At 38.1% G+C, this 18,587-nt stretch overlaps 1 protein-coding gene across 2 annotated transcripts in view; it reads right to left on the bottom strand.

The window, feature by feature from the left end:
* Positions 1–18,587, bottom strand: part of LEPR (leptin receptor) — a 105,870-nt gene that overhangs the window by 55,996 nt on the left and 31,287 nt on the right. For both annotated transcript variants that reach the window (XM_069478041.1, XM_069478042.1), the window contains exons 3-4: positions 12,796–13,131; positions 10,707–10,830 (exon numbers count right to left, since the gene is read on the bottom strand). In XM_069478041.1, the coding sequence (XP_069334142.1) occupies positions 10,707–10,830; positions 12,796–13,131 (460 nt within the window). The remainder of the gene's footprint in view (positions 1–10,706; positions 10,831–12,795; positions 13,132–18,587) is intronic.

Here is an 18,587-nt window from a genome sequence, read left to right as displayed (position 1 = left end):
CTAAAAAATAATTATAATCTAAATCATGTTAATATTTAATATTTCTATCAGTGGGAATATTAGAGAATTATATAATTATTTCAAGTTATTTTTTCTTTGAGGAAAAAGATTAGATTTTTTTGCATTTATAAGAGGGGAAGTTTTCTAAGTTTGTGTGAGACCTAAAACCTGGAACCCACCAGCCTTCTTACATGCCAGTCAGTTATAAGAATTTAAGAACTTTTATCTTCCAAAGGAAGTTTTAAGTCTTTATGAACATCAAATGATACTTTTAAAAATTTGGTAATTTTAAAGCCTAAGGATAAAAGGATCATCAAATTTTAAAAATAAGAGGAGATATACTTGGCTGAAAATAAGCAAATCTTAAGAATTTCTGAAATTCTTGAAACTTTCCTTTTTTCTTTTTTCTTTTTTTTTTTTTTTTTTGAGACAGTGTCTCACTCTGTTGCTCAGGCTACTGGGCTAGAGTACCACGTCATCAGCCTAGTTCACAGCAAGCTCAAACTCCTGGGCTCAAGCAATCCTCCTGCCTTGGCCTCAGAGTGCTAGGATTACAGGAGTGAGCCACCACGCCTGGCCTTCTTGAAAATTTTCTATGCAACAAAATATTTTATGCCTTGCCAATACACACATGCACACACAAATTCAGTGCCACTATTTATTTAATCCCTCTATGAGTGAATAAACTTTCACTTTGAAAGTGAAAATAGTATATACAAACATTTCAAATGAATTTTAAATTTGGCTTCTTTGCAAATTTTACCCTTTCAGCAATTTTCTACTCAGAAGTTAGACATATAAATGTTTATTTATTACTAAAATTCAGTTTTTGGTAGCCATACATGATTTATGAAAACACATTCTGGACTCTGACCCTTGGTCCCATTTTTCTTCCCAGAAAATTTCTCTATGAATATAACATTAAAAGTTCTCTAAGCAAAAACCTATGCTAAATTATCACAGGAATAACCCCAAATGGGTGCCATCTAAGTTCCTGATTGTAATGTAAACTGGGAAACCAATGAAGTGAAATTGAAAAATTTAGTAGTACATCTGTAAATCATTTGGTTAAATCACTTATTTTAAAACTCAGATTGGTAATCTATGAAGATGTTCTCCAAAGAAATTTACCTTCCCAATCCCAAATAATTTAAAGACTAGTGTAGTTTCCCAGACTAGTCTCACCATAAGAATCACCAGAAGCACATGTTAAAGACAGATTCCTAGACCCTCCATGAGTAATACAGCAGATTTGGGGCTAAGAATTCTGTTTTTAATAAATGCAAGCAATCTAGCTCCTCCTCAGACCTACCGAACTAGACCCAGGTGAGAAGTACTGACCTAGATAAATCTTGTCAAGGAGGAACGTTTAAGAAGCATTTTGTAACATGCAAAGTACTTTTCAGATATAAGATATTATCAAACAAATGGAAAATCAGTAAGGATGAGAGGAGGAGAAAAAAGAGGAATGCAAATAGAAACAGATGAATCTTAATGCCTATCAAGTTAATAAGAAGACCACAGGGGTGGAGGAGGGAGAAGATGCATCCCAATTAACTTTGGAACATAATATTTTGACCATGTAACCTTTACCCTTAGTAAAGATAAAATGAGTGTAAACAACACTGTACTCTAGTTAGTATGTTTGTTTTCATTTTCACAGTAGTATGGGTTAGCTATTCCACCTTGTATGTATCCTAAGACTGAGCAAATAAATAATATATTGTAGGAAAGGGAAACCAGGTTTCTCACTGCTGGAGAAGGGAGTTACACAAAAAGAAAAAAAAAGAAAGAAAGTCTAGAACTCTGTAGTTTTCAACTAGACTGGGACATACTAGTATGAGCACATACTTTTAATATATGCACATACAGAGAAATATATTAATAGAAAAACAAATTTTGCATATTGTATGTGGATGTACATATAACTAGCTGCGTACATTGAGAGAGCTAGAAACAATGACACCCCAGTGACAATGAGCAATTAATCTCCAGACACTGGTTTATATATACCATTCTCCAATAAAGGAACTATGACTTCTTGGAAAAATGGCTGATTCAAGCATTACATCAAGAAAAGCACAGAATCAACCTGAAATATTTTATAGTGGTAGAAAGCAAGAAAGTCCTTACAAACAAAAAAAAAATTAGGACATATCAAAGGACACAGGAACCAGGTTGAATGCACTCTCACTGACCAAATATAGGACAATTTGAGTAATAAAATACATAATGATAGTAACTTATGGTTCACAAAATAAAATAAGAACCCATTAGTCCATCCTGATAGGAAGGAATGAAGAAAGGAGAACAGAAAGTGCATGCTTCACAGAGCCTTTACACTGTGGCCTGTGCACACTAAATCTTTCTTGATTGAATAACACTGTTCCTAAAATGTCCCAATTAATATTTAGCACTGTGTTTACTTTACAAATAATGCATTTTTCATCTCTAAAAATTGCACTTGGTTCTTTTTTTTTATCTTAGATTTCTTTCTCCATTATATTCATGTTTTCCTTTATATTCTTGAACATGTAGAACATATTAATGATAGCTTTCCTTGTCTGCCAATTCTATCATATGTCACTTCTGGGTCTGTTTCTATTGACTGATTTTTCTTTTTCTCTTGGTTATGGGTCACATTTTCCTATTCCTATTTCTTCATATATATTTTTTATTGGAAGGCAGACATTGTGAATATCACATTTGTTAGTCTTGTATTATATTGCTTTGAAGAGTGTTGGATTTTGTTCTGGCAGTCAGTTACATTACTTGGGCAGAGGTCTGAATCTTTTAAGGCTTCTTTTAAGCATTTTAGGGATAGTATAGAGTAGCCTTGACTCTAAGACTAATTTGGCCCTACTTTTAAAGTGTAGCTGTTATAAGGTTCCTACTAAATGTCATTGGTATTTAACAAGATCTCTCTAATCTGGTTTGTGGAAACTGGAATGATTCCGGCCCTAAATGACTTCTGGGAACTGTTTAGCTTACAGCTTCCTGATAATTGTTCTCTTTCTAGAAGTTTTCCTTACCCAACCTCATGCCCAGATTGATATTCAGCCAAAGAATTAAAGTGACCCCACTCAAATTGCTGTGTGTGTCCCTACTTGCAAGTACTCTACCTCATGAATTTGAGCCCTCTTACACTCTAAACTCCTACCTTTTTCTCCTTAACTCAGCAAGATTGCTGGGCTCAGCATGAGTTTCTCAGCCCTGTGCCATGTTCTGGAAATTGTCTGGGTCCTGAAAGCCTAAGTAATGGTAGGACTCATTTTGTTTCCTTCTCTCAGGAATCATAGCTCTGTTTTTCTTTGTCTGAAAAATAGTTATTTTCTACATTTTATCCAGTTTTCTAGTTGTTTATGACAATTATTTCTAGTTCTTTTATTCCCTCATGGCCACAGTCACTTTTATTTCTTCTTTTTCTTTCTTTCTTTCTTTTTTTTTTTTTGAAACACAAAAAAAATCTAGAGTCTCTTTCATTGACTTTTTACATTAATTTTTGAAGAGATATTATATTCATATAGTTCAAAGCTTTGTTTTCTTTAAAAGGAGTAATGAGATGGGGTCCTTGGTGAAAACGTGTGATCGAGGAAATTTGGTTTTTAAATGGGAGTTATTGCATCATGTCTATCAGCTGAGAGGGAAACTCGACGGTGCAGGAAAGACAGGGGATGATGGCAAGAATAAAGTCCCTGAGTAGGCAACAGGGGATGGGACACAGAACACAGGAGAAAGGGTTCATCATGGACTGGAACATGGAGAATTCAATCACAGTAAAAGGGGAGAAGGAGATTACATGGGTAAGAAAAGCAATCATTAAAGAAACTCCATCTGCTTCTATTTCCTCAGTGAAAAAAAAAAGCAAGTCATCGAGTCTCTCTGGCTCACTCTCTGGGAAGCCAGCTGTCAGCTGCCCTACAGAGAGAGCCACATGACAAGGAATTGAAAGAGGTCTCCAGCCAACTGTCCGGGAGGAGCTGAGGCCCTCAGTCGAACATCCCACGAGGAACCTGGAAGCCCAAGGAGTGAGCTCAGAAGCAGGTTTTCCTGAAGTTGAACCTCAAAATGAATACAGTCCTGGTGGCTGACACCTTCATTGCAGCCTTTGTGAGCGACCTTGAGGCAGATGCCCTCAGCTAAGCCTCACCTGACACTGGGAAGCTCTGAGATAATGAATGGTTGTTGTTTTAAGCTACTAAGTTTTGGGGTAATTTATTGCATGATAATAGATCACTAATGAAGATATTAGAACCTGGAAATTGGGTGCTGCCATAACAAATACCTAAAAATGTAAAAGTGAATTTGGAACCAGGGGACAGAGGCTAGAAGGATTTGGAAAAGCCTGGTACATAAAGCCTAAATTGCCTTGAACAGACTGGTCATAGAAATCTGGACTTCAAGGACTCTGCCAATAAGGGCACAAAATGAAATGAGGAACAATTTATTGGAAACCAGAGGAAAGGGGATCTTTCTTGTGTAGTGGCAGAAAGTTTAGCAACACTGTATTCTGTAGTCACATGGAAAACACAGAATGTGCCTACTGAAATGAGTGATCTATTTAAGGAGATTTCCAAGTAAGTGTTGAAGTTGTCTTGATTTCTTCTTGCTATGAGAGGACAGATTGCCATTGACGAAAGGACTGTTAAACAAAAGGAATGAGGACTTGGTAGTTTTGAAGTGCCCGGAGTCTCCAAATAGCAAATGCTATTAAAATTAAGAAATGTTTTCTGAGAAAAAATTGAAGACAAAATAGAGAAGGGCGTATCTCAAAGAGATTTATGGGCTTTTATTTAATGCAATGAACCCCAATAAGATTCACTGGAGGGCCAAGTGGTTTTGTGAACCAAGCATATTAGCAGAAACAGAGCTAATATAAACTGCTAATATAAAGATTAAAAAAGACAGAGACAGTATAAAGTGAAGAAAAGCCTATGAACGACGCAAAATTGTGTTCACAGAAAGCAGGCTGCAAAAACTACTAAGCTGCAGATTCACGCTTCCCTTCATGGAGAAGAGAGGGCTGCCCAGGCCAGAACCTTGCACTCAGAAGGTGGAGCCAAAAACCATGAGAATTATTCCTCAAGTTGAATAATAGAGGGAATAAACTAACATGAAGGGTGAGGAGAGAGATGCACAGAGTGGGATTCTTGAAGTTGCGATTATAGAAAGATCATGCTTATCCATGGTGGCAAAGTCTAGAGCATGACCATGACAAAGGGGAAGCTAAAGTGGGAGTCAAAAAACAAGAATGGGCAGGCACCGTGGTTCACATCTGTAACTGTAGCACTCTGGAAGGCCAAGATGGGTTGATCGCTTGAGGTTAGGAGTTCAAGATCAGCTTGAGCAAGAGTGAGATGCTGTCTCTACAAAAAATAGAAAAATCATCCAAGCATGGTGGTGCACACCTATAGTCCCAGCTACTTGGGAGGCTGAGGCAGGAGGATCACTGGAGCTCAGGAGTTTGCAGTGAGCTATGGTGATGCCACTGCACTCCAGCCAGGGTGACAGAGCAAGATTTTGTCTCTTAGGAAAAAACAAAACAAAACAAAAAAAAAAACACCAAGGATATTGAAACTAGCATTCAGGAAATTGAAGAGCATCCACATTGATCTTGAAATCACCAAGAATGCTGGCAGGAATAACAGTGAAGAGACAAAGTAAATAAGATGTTAGTAGTTACAAAAATCCAAACTCCCTAACATGGCCTGGAGGGCTCTTCATGATGTGACCCTTGCTTCTTCCTCCGCCCTGATTTCTCTTCATTGCCCAGCTTCCCAGCCCAACCACCCTCAACTTCCAAGTCCTCCCACGTGCTATCTGTGACTCTGGGCCTTTGCAAATGCTCTTCACTCTGTCTGGCTCTTTCTCCTCTGCCCCCACTTAAGCTAGGCTAGAAATTCCTAGCATATGTTCCCACAAGTCCCTATATATAATATACTACATCACAGCATTTTCGAACTTTGCTATAATGTAATGTTTTCTGTTTTATCACAGACTGTTAGTTCCAGGAGGGCAAGGGCTGAGGCTAAGTTGTTGAATACTGTTTCCCACACTCAGCTCAGTGCCTGGTACACACAGTAGGCACCTAATCAAGGAAAAAGAGGATTTCCTTCCTAGGTCTAAGATAAAATGTCTACAGCAGTTCCAAAATAACACATTTCTAGGGTATCTGTCCTTCAGATTCTCAACAAACATTAATATCTGAGCTCAAACAATGCTTTCCTTTAAGGGACACATTTGTAGGGTATTAAATTCCTTATACACACTAGGTTTTAGTTCCTAAAAAAAATACTTGTATACATAGAAACGTTCAAAAGATTTCTCTTGTGAATTCTCTCATGTCCACAAAAGGTGAGTTTGATTTTTAAAAAAACTTTTCTATTAAAAAACCATTATTGGCCAGGTGCAAGTGGCTCATGCCTATAATTCTAGCCCTTTGGGAGGCTGGGGTGAGAGGATTGCTTGAAGCCAGGAGTTTGAGACCAGCCTGGTCAATGGCAAGACCTTGTCTTTACAAAAAAAAAAAAAAAATTGTGGATTTTCTCTTCCATAGAGGCCTCATTTGTTATATTGGCCAGATCTCCCTCCTGATCAGAAGAGTCTTGTTTAAGTTGTTTGGAGATATATTGCCTAGAGAGGCACACAAAAATAGAAATAAAAAACAGAAATAGCATGTGGTAATTGGTATAATGAACATATTAACCAATCATACAGAGGTATAATGTGGCAGAAAAAAATGAAAGAATGCTTCTTAAATTGAATGCAAGTATGACAGATTTTACTGTACTACTATTTTTAGAAACCTGGGTTCAAAATAAAAGCAGGCCAAATGAATCTGTAAAATTCATCTTACGAGCAAGTTTAAAAATCTAATTTATCATGATTTTCTCATTTTTCTGGGTCCTATCATTTAGATGAATAGATCAATGAATGTTTAACTGACTAAACTAAAGCTAAAATTCTCAGCTGTAGCTAAGTTACTATTCAAATTTATAATGCTCATATATGTGTACATATATATATGGGGCTGTGTATGTGTATATATATGTGTGTGCATATATACACACACATATATATGTTTATATATACTTACACAGTTTTTCAGAAAATGAAGACCACAAGACATAACTATAGTCTATACATAATAATTTAACCTTACATATGTCTACAGAGCTTTAAAACTGAGCACATTGCCTTAACCTGATAAGATTTGAAATTCTCTAAAATAGGCACCCAAGTGAGAGTTTTTAATCACCATCGAGCATTTAGTCCATCACAGGAAGGTACTACTTTGTGAAGGAATACTTTTCTCTGAACTAAAACCTACTTTGATCCATAAAGTAGGAAACTTCCCCAAACCTCAACTATATCTTCATCCACCACAATGCTTCCTTTCTTCCCTCAATACCCAGAAGCTGAAGTGAGCCTCCTTCACTTAAAGATCAACCCTCCAATGGTGCCCTTTTTATGGAATTTGCTTATTCAATTATTCACTCTCTATAATATATCTTCAATGAGTCCCCCTCTATCATCCCTTGACCTTCTCTCTCCCTGCTGGATAATTTTCTATAGACTAGAAACAAGTTCATGATTTCCCACCCTTTAACTATCCACCCTTGGACATCCATTACCTGTCGCTCCTCCACTTCCACCTTCCAACCTCAGCTAGGCTTCTCTGGCCTCCAGAGTTTGATGGCTTTGTCATTGTTGCAATGGACATTTGACTAGTGTGGCTGCCCAGCATCTGACTAGAGAATGTGCCATTATGCAAGGCTTGAACACTGGCAGAAAGGGCACCTTCTCACCAACAATTAATAGATACTCCCATCAGGGACACTGGCCCTCATTAGAATTGCACAAAGAAGCAGGGGCTTCTAGATTCATCAGAGTGATGGTATCCAGTGTTTAGCATTAGAAGTGGAAATGATGACCACAGGGACACCCAATGTCCAGATGTGACAGCAGTGGCACCATATCTGTGCTACTCCCATGGGTAACTTTAAGAATTAGCCCAGTGGTCTAGTGTAAGTTACAAATATTAATCACAGCCTGGTAATCAATACAAAGATGAGGACAATGGCAGCCATGCATATTTTCTTTTTTACAGTGTGTTTGTACACGTCTGTGTGTGTGTTTTTCTATACAAGAACTAATTTCTTCTTGAGCTCTTCCTTCTCCTTATTTTATATAATAATTCTTGGTGTTGTTAACTTTATAATTTTTTATTTAACTTCCAGAAAATTCAGTTAGGTAGGACTACAAGTGTGAGGAACAAATAATATTGCCTAGAGAGCAATAATGTAAATGTTGCCAAAAAAATGGATACAATGACAATTGTAACAGCATCACCCCATTTGGGGAGGAGAGTAAGAATATATTCTCTTGTTCAAAGTGTAGTTGCATCTTACAAGGTGAAAGCATGAAGTTGTAGGGAAATTCAAGTACATGTAGAAAGGTGTATGTGGATGTCAAGTAGCCAAAGGGGTGAATTGTGACGGTAACTAACCTATTGTCTCTCAGCTTCAATGCCTTCCAATCCTCTTTTTGCCATGCTGGGGCTGGATCTCTGTAAACCATAGTTCTCCTCTGCTACCTAGATTCTTGCCAAAGTCTACCTATGAGAGGACTAGAGGGAGACTAAAAGACAAATGGAGGAACAAGGGATTTGATTCTTCCTGCTTTGCTTCCCATTCCTGAAAATGTCACTCCAGCAAAGGTTCCTCACCTGGGCAGCAGCAATTGGTTCCAGTAACCAACCAGATTATTTACACATTCTCAGACCCGGCCATAGTATCCTTCTCAGAGACTTCTCTCCACCAGCCATCTGGCAACTCCTCCTTGGATATATGAGCTCCAGCTCTGCAAGTTCTCCCAATCAAGCACCTGAAGAACTGGTACCAACCTCCTCAGAGTCAGCTCTTCAGGGCCCTTTCCCATTTTTCCCCTTGTTCAGGCAACTTCCCCTGCCACTCCCCTGAACCAGTTCTGGCCAAAGACCCATGACTTCCATATTGCCCAATCTATACATATTATTCATACCTTATTATACCTTTCTGCTATATCTGACCACTGACCACTCACTTCCCCATGTTCAGACAATATTACTTCTTTATTAATAGTTTTTGGCTCATTAAGATATTTCTGGATGGTAAGCTGGCAAAAATTTTTGAGAAAGTATTTTGGCAATATGTAGTCATTCACTCAACAAATAATGTTTAAGCATTTGTGTGACTATTCCCATTGAGTTCATTTCCAGAGGTAGAACTACTGTGAAGCATAGTAGGTGTTATACGTGTACATTCAGTAAGTGGTAGTGCCAGGTAGTCTGACTCCAAAATCTCTGACATTAACCTCTACATCAAGACTTTTCAAACTTGAGTTCCATCAGAATCACATAAAGCGCTTGGTAAAACATGGATCAATGAGCCCTACCCCCAGAACTCTGGATTCACTAGTTCTGGGGTGGAGCCAGTGAATTTAAGTTTTTAACAAGTTTCCAGGTAATGCTGATCTCATTCTCAACACTCTACTGCCCACATATTTTCTTATTACCTCTTATTCATCACTAAAGAGCCAACTCAGCTGTCTGCTTCCTTAGAGAACCTTTGCTCCTCTCTTCTCTCAATGCTGAACTAGATGCTTCCTATCTACGACCCCACAGCAATCATGTGCTTCCATGACATCAAGCACCTACCAAACACCTGTCAGTGACTACTAAAACTGAAACCCCGTACTTATCTGTCCCAACTGTCAGCCTGTGAGCACCTCAAGGGCAAAGATCTTAACTATTCATCTTTTTTTAAATATATATGTCTTCAAGTTTCTTTCTTTTTTAAATTTTTTATGGTGATATATATTGTGATAAAACTTACCATCTCAATCATTTTAAATGTACAGTTCAGTGATTAAGTACATTCACATTGTTATACAACCATCACTCAACTCCAGAACTTTTTCCATCTTCCCAAAGTGAAACTCTGCACCCATTAAACAATAACATCCCATATCCCCCTCCTCTCAGCCCCTGGTAATCACTCTTCTACTTTGTCTCTATTTATCTTTATATGAACAGTGCTAGCACATTGCCCTTCAATGGTGTGGTCTCAATAACTGGAGAACTGAAGAAGATGAGTCTCTTTCTCTTTAAGCATCAAATAAAAGAACTAATGAGAAAGAATTTTAAAGAGTTAAAATTCACATAGAAATTGTGTTTATTATCACTGGAGTTATTAGAAAACCTGCATGATATATTGGCTGTTACAATTACATAAGTGTATGGTTCTTTGAAACACCATCTTAGCTCTCTACCTAGCACAAATAAATATTAGGCACCTATATTGTGACAGTTATGAAGAGCTCAAATATGAAAAAAATCACTTGAAAAAGAAACACAAAACAAGATTTTTCTCTTTTTCCTCTCAAATATCTAGGACCCCTGAATTGGGTTCACACTTCTTTCAGACTATATGCCCATCCATATCTGCAATGTCTTGCTCCCTAAACCAATAAAAAGAGAAAAAATGGGAACCTAATAGAGAAGAATGCTATATAAAAAAATACAAACTACCTCCTATAAATATACATAGATATAAAAGAAAATTTACAGATAGGAGAGGTTTCATAATCCACTTCTGCTTATGGAAGCTCTTTAAAACAAACATTTATGTAGCAGCAATGTCAAAATTAATTTATTTGATACTTACAGAACATAAAAAAGATGGACTTCAAAATTGTAAGTCTTGAAAGGATTCTTAAATAATGGTTCCATATAACAGATGAATAATTTCAAGTCCCCTTTCATCCAACACTGTATGTTCCAGTTTGCACCTGAATTTAAAAAAAAAAAAAAAAAGCCACATGAAATCTGAAAAATATTCTGAACAACTCAGTGAGAGAGAAGAGCTAAATTAAATTTACCAGTGTCCTCACATAACTTCCATTGCCCATTCAGAGAGAAATAGAACAGGCTCTTACAAGTGGTATGTGTCTGGCCAAGCCATTTAGTCCCTTTGGCCCTCAGTTTTCTTTTTTCGTAAAGTAAGAGAATTAAATTCAGTTATTGCTTCTCAAACTTTTCTTTAATCCCAAACCACTTAAGTAGGACAAAAGACCTCTAAACTCACCTAGTTCAGTTCTTTTTCACTTTTCAAGAGAAAAAAGAACATTAAATATTAAGTTATAAGCAAATTTTGAAGGAGATATATATATATATATATATGTTTGCTTTAACAAATAAAGGCACAATGATTCACATTTGAACTATAATGCAAGTCTTAAATTCTTGTTATTATTATATTATAGGACTCAAATACAATAGATGAAAGTGTATTTCATTGCACACTGAAAAACTCACCTAGGATAATGCTAAAGACAAACTATTGGTGATTTGTAATTTAGAAAGCAAGAATAGCAACAATTGAAAATCGTGACTAACTTAAGACAACACTAAACTATTTCCCCAAACCATAAGGATTTTCAACTAATAGGGACTTTGCAATACTGTTGAGCCCTGTGAAGTAGACAGCCTGCTTGGCAGAATAATAAATTTAAATCCTCAGTGACCACTACATAACCTAGTAATTTCAGTTACGAAAACTTAAACTCACTTAAGAGTAACTAGTTATTAGGCTTTACTTATGGTGTAAAATTTCAGTCCACAGCATCATAATCAGTCTCCTTCATAATTGACAAAAGTGCTAACATCTTTTATGACTTCAAGGCTTATCACAAAGACCAACTTCTTAAGTTCATTCTTAGTATATTTAATAATCACTAGATTGGCTAAGTTTCCTTACAGTAAAAGTGTTTAATTTACAATTAAATTAATGGATATGAAGTGAACTGGAGACACTGAGAGTTACTACTAACTTGTTTTAAAAGTGATTTTATTGAATATTTATGCTTTATACTTATTCCTAAACAGATTCCAACATACTGGAGTATTTCCTCCATCTACTCAATGGTGCTGAAGCAGGGACAATTTTGTATATCAGAGGACACGTGGCAATGTCTGCAAATATTTCTTAATTAGAACCAGGCAGGGAGTGCTACTGGCATCAGGTGGGTGGAGGCCAGGGCTGCTGCTAAACATCCCACAAAGCACAGAAAAGCCTCTCAGAACCAAGAATTATTTGGCCTAAAATGTCAATAATATCAATTGAGAAATCCTGATTAACCCCATATAAGAATGCTACACTCATATATGTCTCTATTTTCATACTGTAAGTCTCGATATATGGCTGAGTCAATTGACTCCACCCTATTTGGCTTTTCTAAAAGATTTAGAGATAATTTTGTTGTTTCTATTTCTAAATGTAGAATTATTAACTACACTAGCTCCATTCCGTATGCATAATACTTAAAATGACAACAAAAAGCCCTTGATTTAAAACTTACATTGTTTCAGAGATCCCTTGCCTGAACAAATATCATTATTCGAAACACTTTAAAATTTAACTAATTCAATAGTATTATTAGTCATTTGATATTTTATTTAACAAAAATAAGATATGTTTTTTCTATTTAAAGTGAATTTAGAAGACTACAAGGGATGTACTGAAAGGTAAAAGAGTTCCCTTGTTATATTTTTATGAGATATAAGATAATTTGGGTCTTATTTATTAGTTTGATCACATGACGAATCCTAACTTTATTACTAATATTAAAATGATAATATACATTAAGAATCACAGCCATAAGACATTTATTTTACACAGGTTTCAGAGAATTAAAACGCTTTGTTCACTACAATTAAAAAATAACAGCTAACACTTAGAACATTAAAATCCTTACCTATTTGTTGAAAAACTAAAAAATTTACTGTTGAAACAAATGTCTTTCCTTCAATGTTGTCTGCATGTACAGAGCAGTTTTTATTAATATCTTGTTCACTCCAAAAGCAACAGTGGAAAGTTGTCTTGGATAAATTAGAAAAGTAGGTACCACTTGAATTAAATTTAGCTTCAACAGCTGTGTCATAATATCCATTCAAACCTGAAGTGTTCTTTGAGACGTCGGCAGGCAAGAGGAAGTAGTCATAGGTTGTATTTGGTGGCATGCAAGACAACTTAAATCTCCAGGGAGTAATTGTATACGACAGGTTAAATGCAGTTGTCACATAAATAAATTCTGTTAGGACATTAAAAAGACACAGAAAATGAATAATCATTTTGACTAAGATATAAATAGGAAGTATCTGAGATTAAACCATTTAGTGCTCAGAAATAATTATTTAACTTTCTAAGTTCCCAATCAGTTCTCAATGAACAACTAAGTTCCCAATGAATAACTCTGTGCTTCCACTGTACAATTTGTTGTATTTCAGAGGATGCATTTATTTATAGAAATAATTCCACTCTCTGGTACCTCTTTTGGAAATTCATACTTCATTTTCCCTCATTAATATAACATCTTATATTTACATGTTAATAAAAAATTAACATTAAATATTTTATTTTCCTCTTCTAAAACATATTCTAACTTCTGGCATAAATGGGAAATATCTGGATGTACAATTATGTAAACAAGCATTAAAGCACTGTTTTAGTATTTACTAAAGAGCGTAACACCAAAATGTTAACGGTGCTTTCACTGTGTACTTTTAGAAAGGGTTTGTCTTCAACATGAGGACAGCTGGATGACCTCCTGAATCTGTCTGTGATCCTCCAGATATAAAACATCATATAAGACATGCTCATAAAACAGTATCCAAGAAATAATGCACAAGAATAGACTTCTTAGAGGAAACTTCTGCTGATTAAATCATTTTTTAAATTTGCAAAAATTAATAAGAATTATATAATCCTGTACCTAAAAAAATCCTCAAAAGTTAAATTTATTTTGAAATAAGTAATTGCTTGACATTGATGAAAGAAATTGAAGACAACACAAGAAAAATTGAAACATATTCCATGCTCATGGAGTAGAAGAATCAACATTATTAAAATGTTCGTACTACCCAAAGCAGTCTACAGATTCAATGCAATCCTCATCAAAATACCAATGAAGGTGCGTGGCGCACTCGGGAGCTGAGGACGCTCCAGCAGTCGGCAGGGCGGCAGAGCTGTCTTGTGGTGAGTAGACACCTGTGATGGCGGAGTAGAGGTGACCTCCCGGATTCATGCTCCTGGAGAGGAAGGCATGGATCTCGGCTTACCACAACGCTAGCGGATCGCTCTCCCACAAGAACAGCGGTGCGAATCCACGGAGAATCAACGTGGGACACAGAGAGTAAGAAAAGTCTGAGGTGAACGGGAAATAGGATCGCAAAATTCTGGAGAGTGCGGGATGGACAATAGACAGCGGAGTGCAGGACAGCTGCACCTGCCTCACCATCGAGTGGGGCGGGGACAGCCTCTTAGGAAAGTGGCTTGTTCTCCCCACTGACCTCCACATCCACTTAATTAGAGACCTGCCTGAAGCTGGTGCAGAATCGCCACAGGAGATGTGGGGCTCTGTGGACAGGAGACATCAACGGGAAACAGCTTAGACTCTGGGGGAATCTCCGCCGAGACCATGCTTAGTGGGGAGGGACGGAGATGCGCTAAGGCAAAAAGCAGCAAAGGGTCGCTGAACCACAGATTTTTTTTGTATCTTTTTGCTTTTTTCGGTGGTTCCCTAGCTGGGGAGCCCCTGTGGGCCTCTATGCTCACCAGGCCCCCAGCTCTGGTGCTTGCTGGACCCTGAACATTCACCCCCAGTGCTGGCGTTCTGTGGGCGCGCAGTCGCCATCTTGGGGTCCACAGTGTAGCCGCTGCGGAGCCATAGGGTGCCGGGCGGCTCCTTGGGTGGCTCGCTCCCCTAGTCCATGAACCCACGCTAAGAGCTCAGGCTTTGCATAAACTCTGTGGACAGGAGACATCAACGGGAAATAGTTTGGACCCTGGGGGATCTCCGCCAAGACAGCGTTTGGCGGGAAGAGGCAGAGCTGCACTAGGGCAAGGGTTAGCAAAGGGTCGCTGAATTAGAGAGATCTTTTTTCTTTCGGGCCCTAGCCGGGGAGCTATGGTTGGTTTCTCAGCTCGCCGGCCCGGCTCTAGTGCCTGCCGGACCCTGGGCATTCACCCTGAGCACCGGCGATCTGCGGGGGTGCTATCACCATCTTGGGGTCCATAGCATAGCCACTGCAGAGCCATAGGGTGCTGGGTGGCTCCTTGGGTTGCTTGCTCCCCTAGTCCGTGAACCCACGCCAAGAGCTCAGGCTTTGCATGTACTCTGTGGACAGGAGACATCAACGGGGTGCAGCTTGGACTCTGGGGGATCTCCGCTGAGACGGCGATTAGTGGGGGAGGGGCGGAGCTGTGCTAAGGCAAACAGCAGTGAAGGGTCACCGAATTATAGAATTTTTTATTTTTTTTATATTTTATTTTATTTTATTATCATTTTATTTTTTATTTATTTATTTTTTTCTTTTCTTTTTCTTTTTTTTTTCCTTTTTTTTCTTTTCTTTTCTTTTCTTTTTGGTGGCCCTCTATCTGGGGAGCTACTGTGGACTTCTGGGCTCGCCAGGCCCCGGCTCTGGCACCTGCCAGACCCAGAACATTCACCCCCAGCGTTGGCGATCTGTGGGCACGCAGTCGCCATCTTGGGGTCCATAGCCTAGCCGCCGCGGAGCCATAGGGTGCCATGTGGCTCCCTGGGCGGCTCCCTCCCCTAGTCTGTGGACCCTCTATAGGAGCCCCACCCTTGTGTGAACACTGAGCACTTCTCCAGATGTGAGAGTGTGGAGCCTGGTCCTTGGCGACATTGGGCCAGGGCAGACTTTTGCCCCTGGGAGCTGCAGCAGCTGGGGCACTGAGCGAGCAAAGGCACCCCCCCACTCCCCGTAGCCAGTGTCTTTCCTGCGGAAAGAGACAGAAACCACCCCTATAGAGGAAGAACCAAGGGAAAAAACAAACAAACCAAAACAGAGAGAATTTCTGCCTGCAACTAGTGTGGATCCTGCCTGCTAACTGAAAGTCCACAACACAGTGACTTAACTCACCAAAACGGTCTTAGGTCATTCCAATCCTCTAGGGCTGGACCCACCAGAAGCAGCCCCCCAACTGAGGTAGAAAAAACTCTAAACAATACACAACAGTCTCCCCCTCTTGACAAAGGAAGCAACATACCTAGATTGTTTCACAGCCTAAGAACAGAGTACAAAGTGTGTGGCTAACCAGACTAAAACTGTAAGAAAAGATCTAACGATAGATCCAGATGAGAAGGGCTCAGCGAAAAAACACAGGGCGCACAAAGAATCAAACAGAAATCTCACCCCCAAAGAAAAATACCAGCTCTCAACCAATTGACACAAACCAGACTCAAAATACCAACATGTTACAGGAAGAATTTCAATTATGGATTATAAATAAGCTGAATAATATACAAGAAAAAATGGATAACCAACACAAAGAAACCATAAAAAATAAAAAAAAAACAGGATTTGGAAGAAAAATTCACTAAAGAAATTGAAATATTGAATAAAAACCAAACTGAACTCCTAGAAATGAAGATTTTATTCAGAGAGCTGCAAAATACAGTGGAAAGTCTCAAGAGCAGGGTAGATCAAACAGAGGAAAGAATCTCAGAGATTGAAGATAACTCTTTCAAATTAAATAAGTCAGTCACACAGATAGAACAAAGAAATAAGAGAAATGATCAGAGTATACAAGAAATGTGAGATTATGTGAAGAACCCTAACGTGAGAGTTATTGGCATTCCTGAGGGTGAAGAAGATAATAAGCAAGGGTTGGATAAGCTATTTGAAGACATAATTGAGGAAAATTTTCCAGGCCTTGCTAAAACTCTAGATATACAGGTTCAAGAAGCTGAAATAACCCCTGGGAGATTCATAGCAAATAGGAAAACACCACGCCATGTAGTCATCAGATTGACCAAAATATCCACTAAAGAGTCCCTTCTTCGAGCTGTAAGGAGAAAGAAACAAGTAACATACAAAGGAAAGCCCATTAGAATTACTCTAGATTTCTCAACTGAAACCTTACAAGCAAGAAGAGGTTGGGGCCCCATTCTCACTCTTCTGAAACAGAATAATGCCCAGCCTAGAATCTTGTACCCAGCTAAGCTAAGTTTTCTATATGAAGGAGAAATTAAGACATTCTCAGATAAACAAGGACTGAGAGAATTCACCAAGACAAGACCAGCCCTCCAAGAAGTACTAAAAAGAGAGTTGCACATGGACAAGCACAAGAAAGACCCACGAATGTAAAACTACTCAAGAGCTAAAGATCAAATTCTAGCTACCACAATGGCTCAAGAGAGAAAACATAGCAATGAATTTCTACCCAACAAGCTGAACAGAAATCTGTCCCACTTATCAGTTCTCTCAATAAATGTGAATGGCTTGAATTCCTCATTCAAGAGACATAGACTGACCCAATGGATAAAAAAACACAAACCAAATATCTGCTGTCTTCAGGAAACTCACCTAACCTGCAAAGATGCATTTAGACTGAAAATAAAAGGATGGAAATCGATATTTCAAGCAAACGGTAGTCAAAAGAAAGCTGGTGTGGCAGTCTTAATTTCCAATAACTTAGTTTTTAAACCAACAAAAGTAATAAAAGACAAAGATGGTTACTATATACTGGTGAAAGGCACAATTCAACAAGAAGACATGACTATACTTAATATATATGCACCCAACTTAGGTCCACCCAGATTCATAAAGCAAACTCTACTTGATCTGAACCAAATGATAGATAACAATACTATCATAGCTGGAGACTTTAACATACCACTGACAGTACAGGACAGATCCTCCAAACAGAAAATAAACAAAGACATAATGGACTTAAATAGAATGCTAGAACAAATGGGCATGGCTGACATCTAAAGGACATTCTACCCAAAGTCCACAGAATATACATTCTTCTCATCAGCTCACAGGACATTCTCTAAGATTGACCATATCCTAGGACATAAAGCATGTCTTAAAAAATTCAAAAAAATAAAAATTATACCATGCATCTTCTCAGATCACAGAGGAATAAAAGTAACAATGAACCCAAACAGAAACCCGCATTCCTACTAAAAGTCATGGAAGCTAAACAACTTTCTCCTGAACAATTATTCTATAAAGGAAGAAATCAAGACAGAAATCAAAAGTTTCTTTGAATTAAATGACAATGGAGATACAACTTATCAAAATCTATGGGACACAGCTAAAGCAGTTCTGAGAGGAAAATTCATAACCATAAATGCCTGTATCAAAAAGAGAGAAAACTTGCAAATAGACAACCTAATGAATAGACTCGAAGAGCTGGAGAAAGAAGAACAGAATGACCCAAACCCAGCAGAAGGCAAGAAATTACTAAGATCAAATTAGAATTAAATGAAAAGGACAACAAAGAAACTATAAGGGAAATTAATAAAACAAAAAGTTGGTTCTTTGAAAAGATAAACAAAATAGACACACCTCTGGCTAGACTAACCAAGAGCACAAAAGTAAAATCTCTAATAACCTCCATTAGGAACATGAAAGGAGAAATCACAACCGATGCCACAGAGATACAAGATATCATCTACGAATTCTACAAAAATCTTTATGCACACAAACTGGAGAATGTGGAGGAAATGGACAA

The sequence above is a fragment of the Eulemur rufifrons genome, chromosome 8 (assembly GCF_041146395.1).
Source record: "Eulemur rufifrons isolate Redbay chromosome 8, OSU_ERuf_1, whole genome shotgun sequence".
NCBI classification, from domain to species: Eukaryota; Metazoa; Chordata; class Mammalia; order Primates; family Lemuridae; genus Eulemur; species Eulemur rufifrons.
This window is presented reverse-complemented; position numbering and strand designations above follow the sequence as displayed.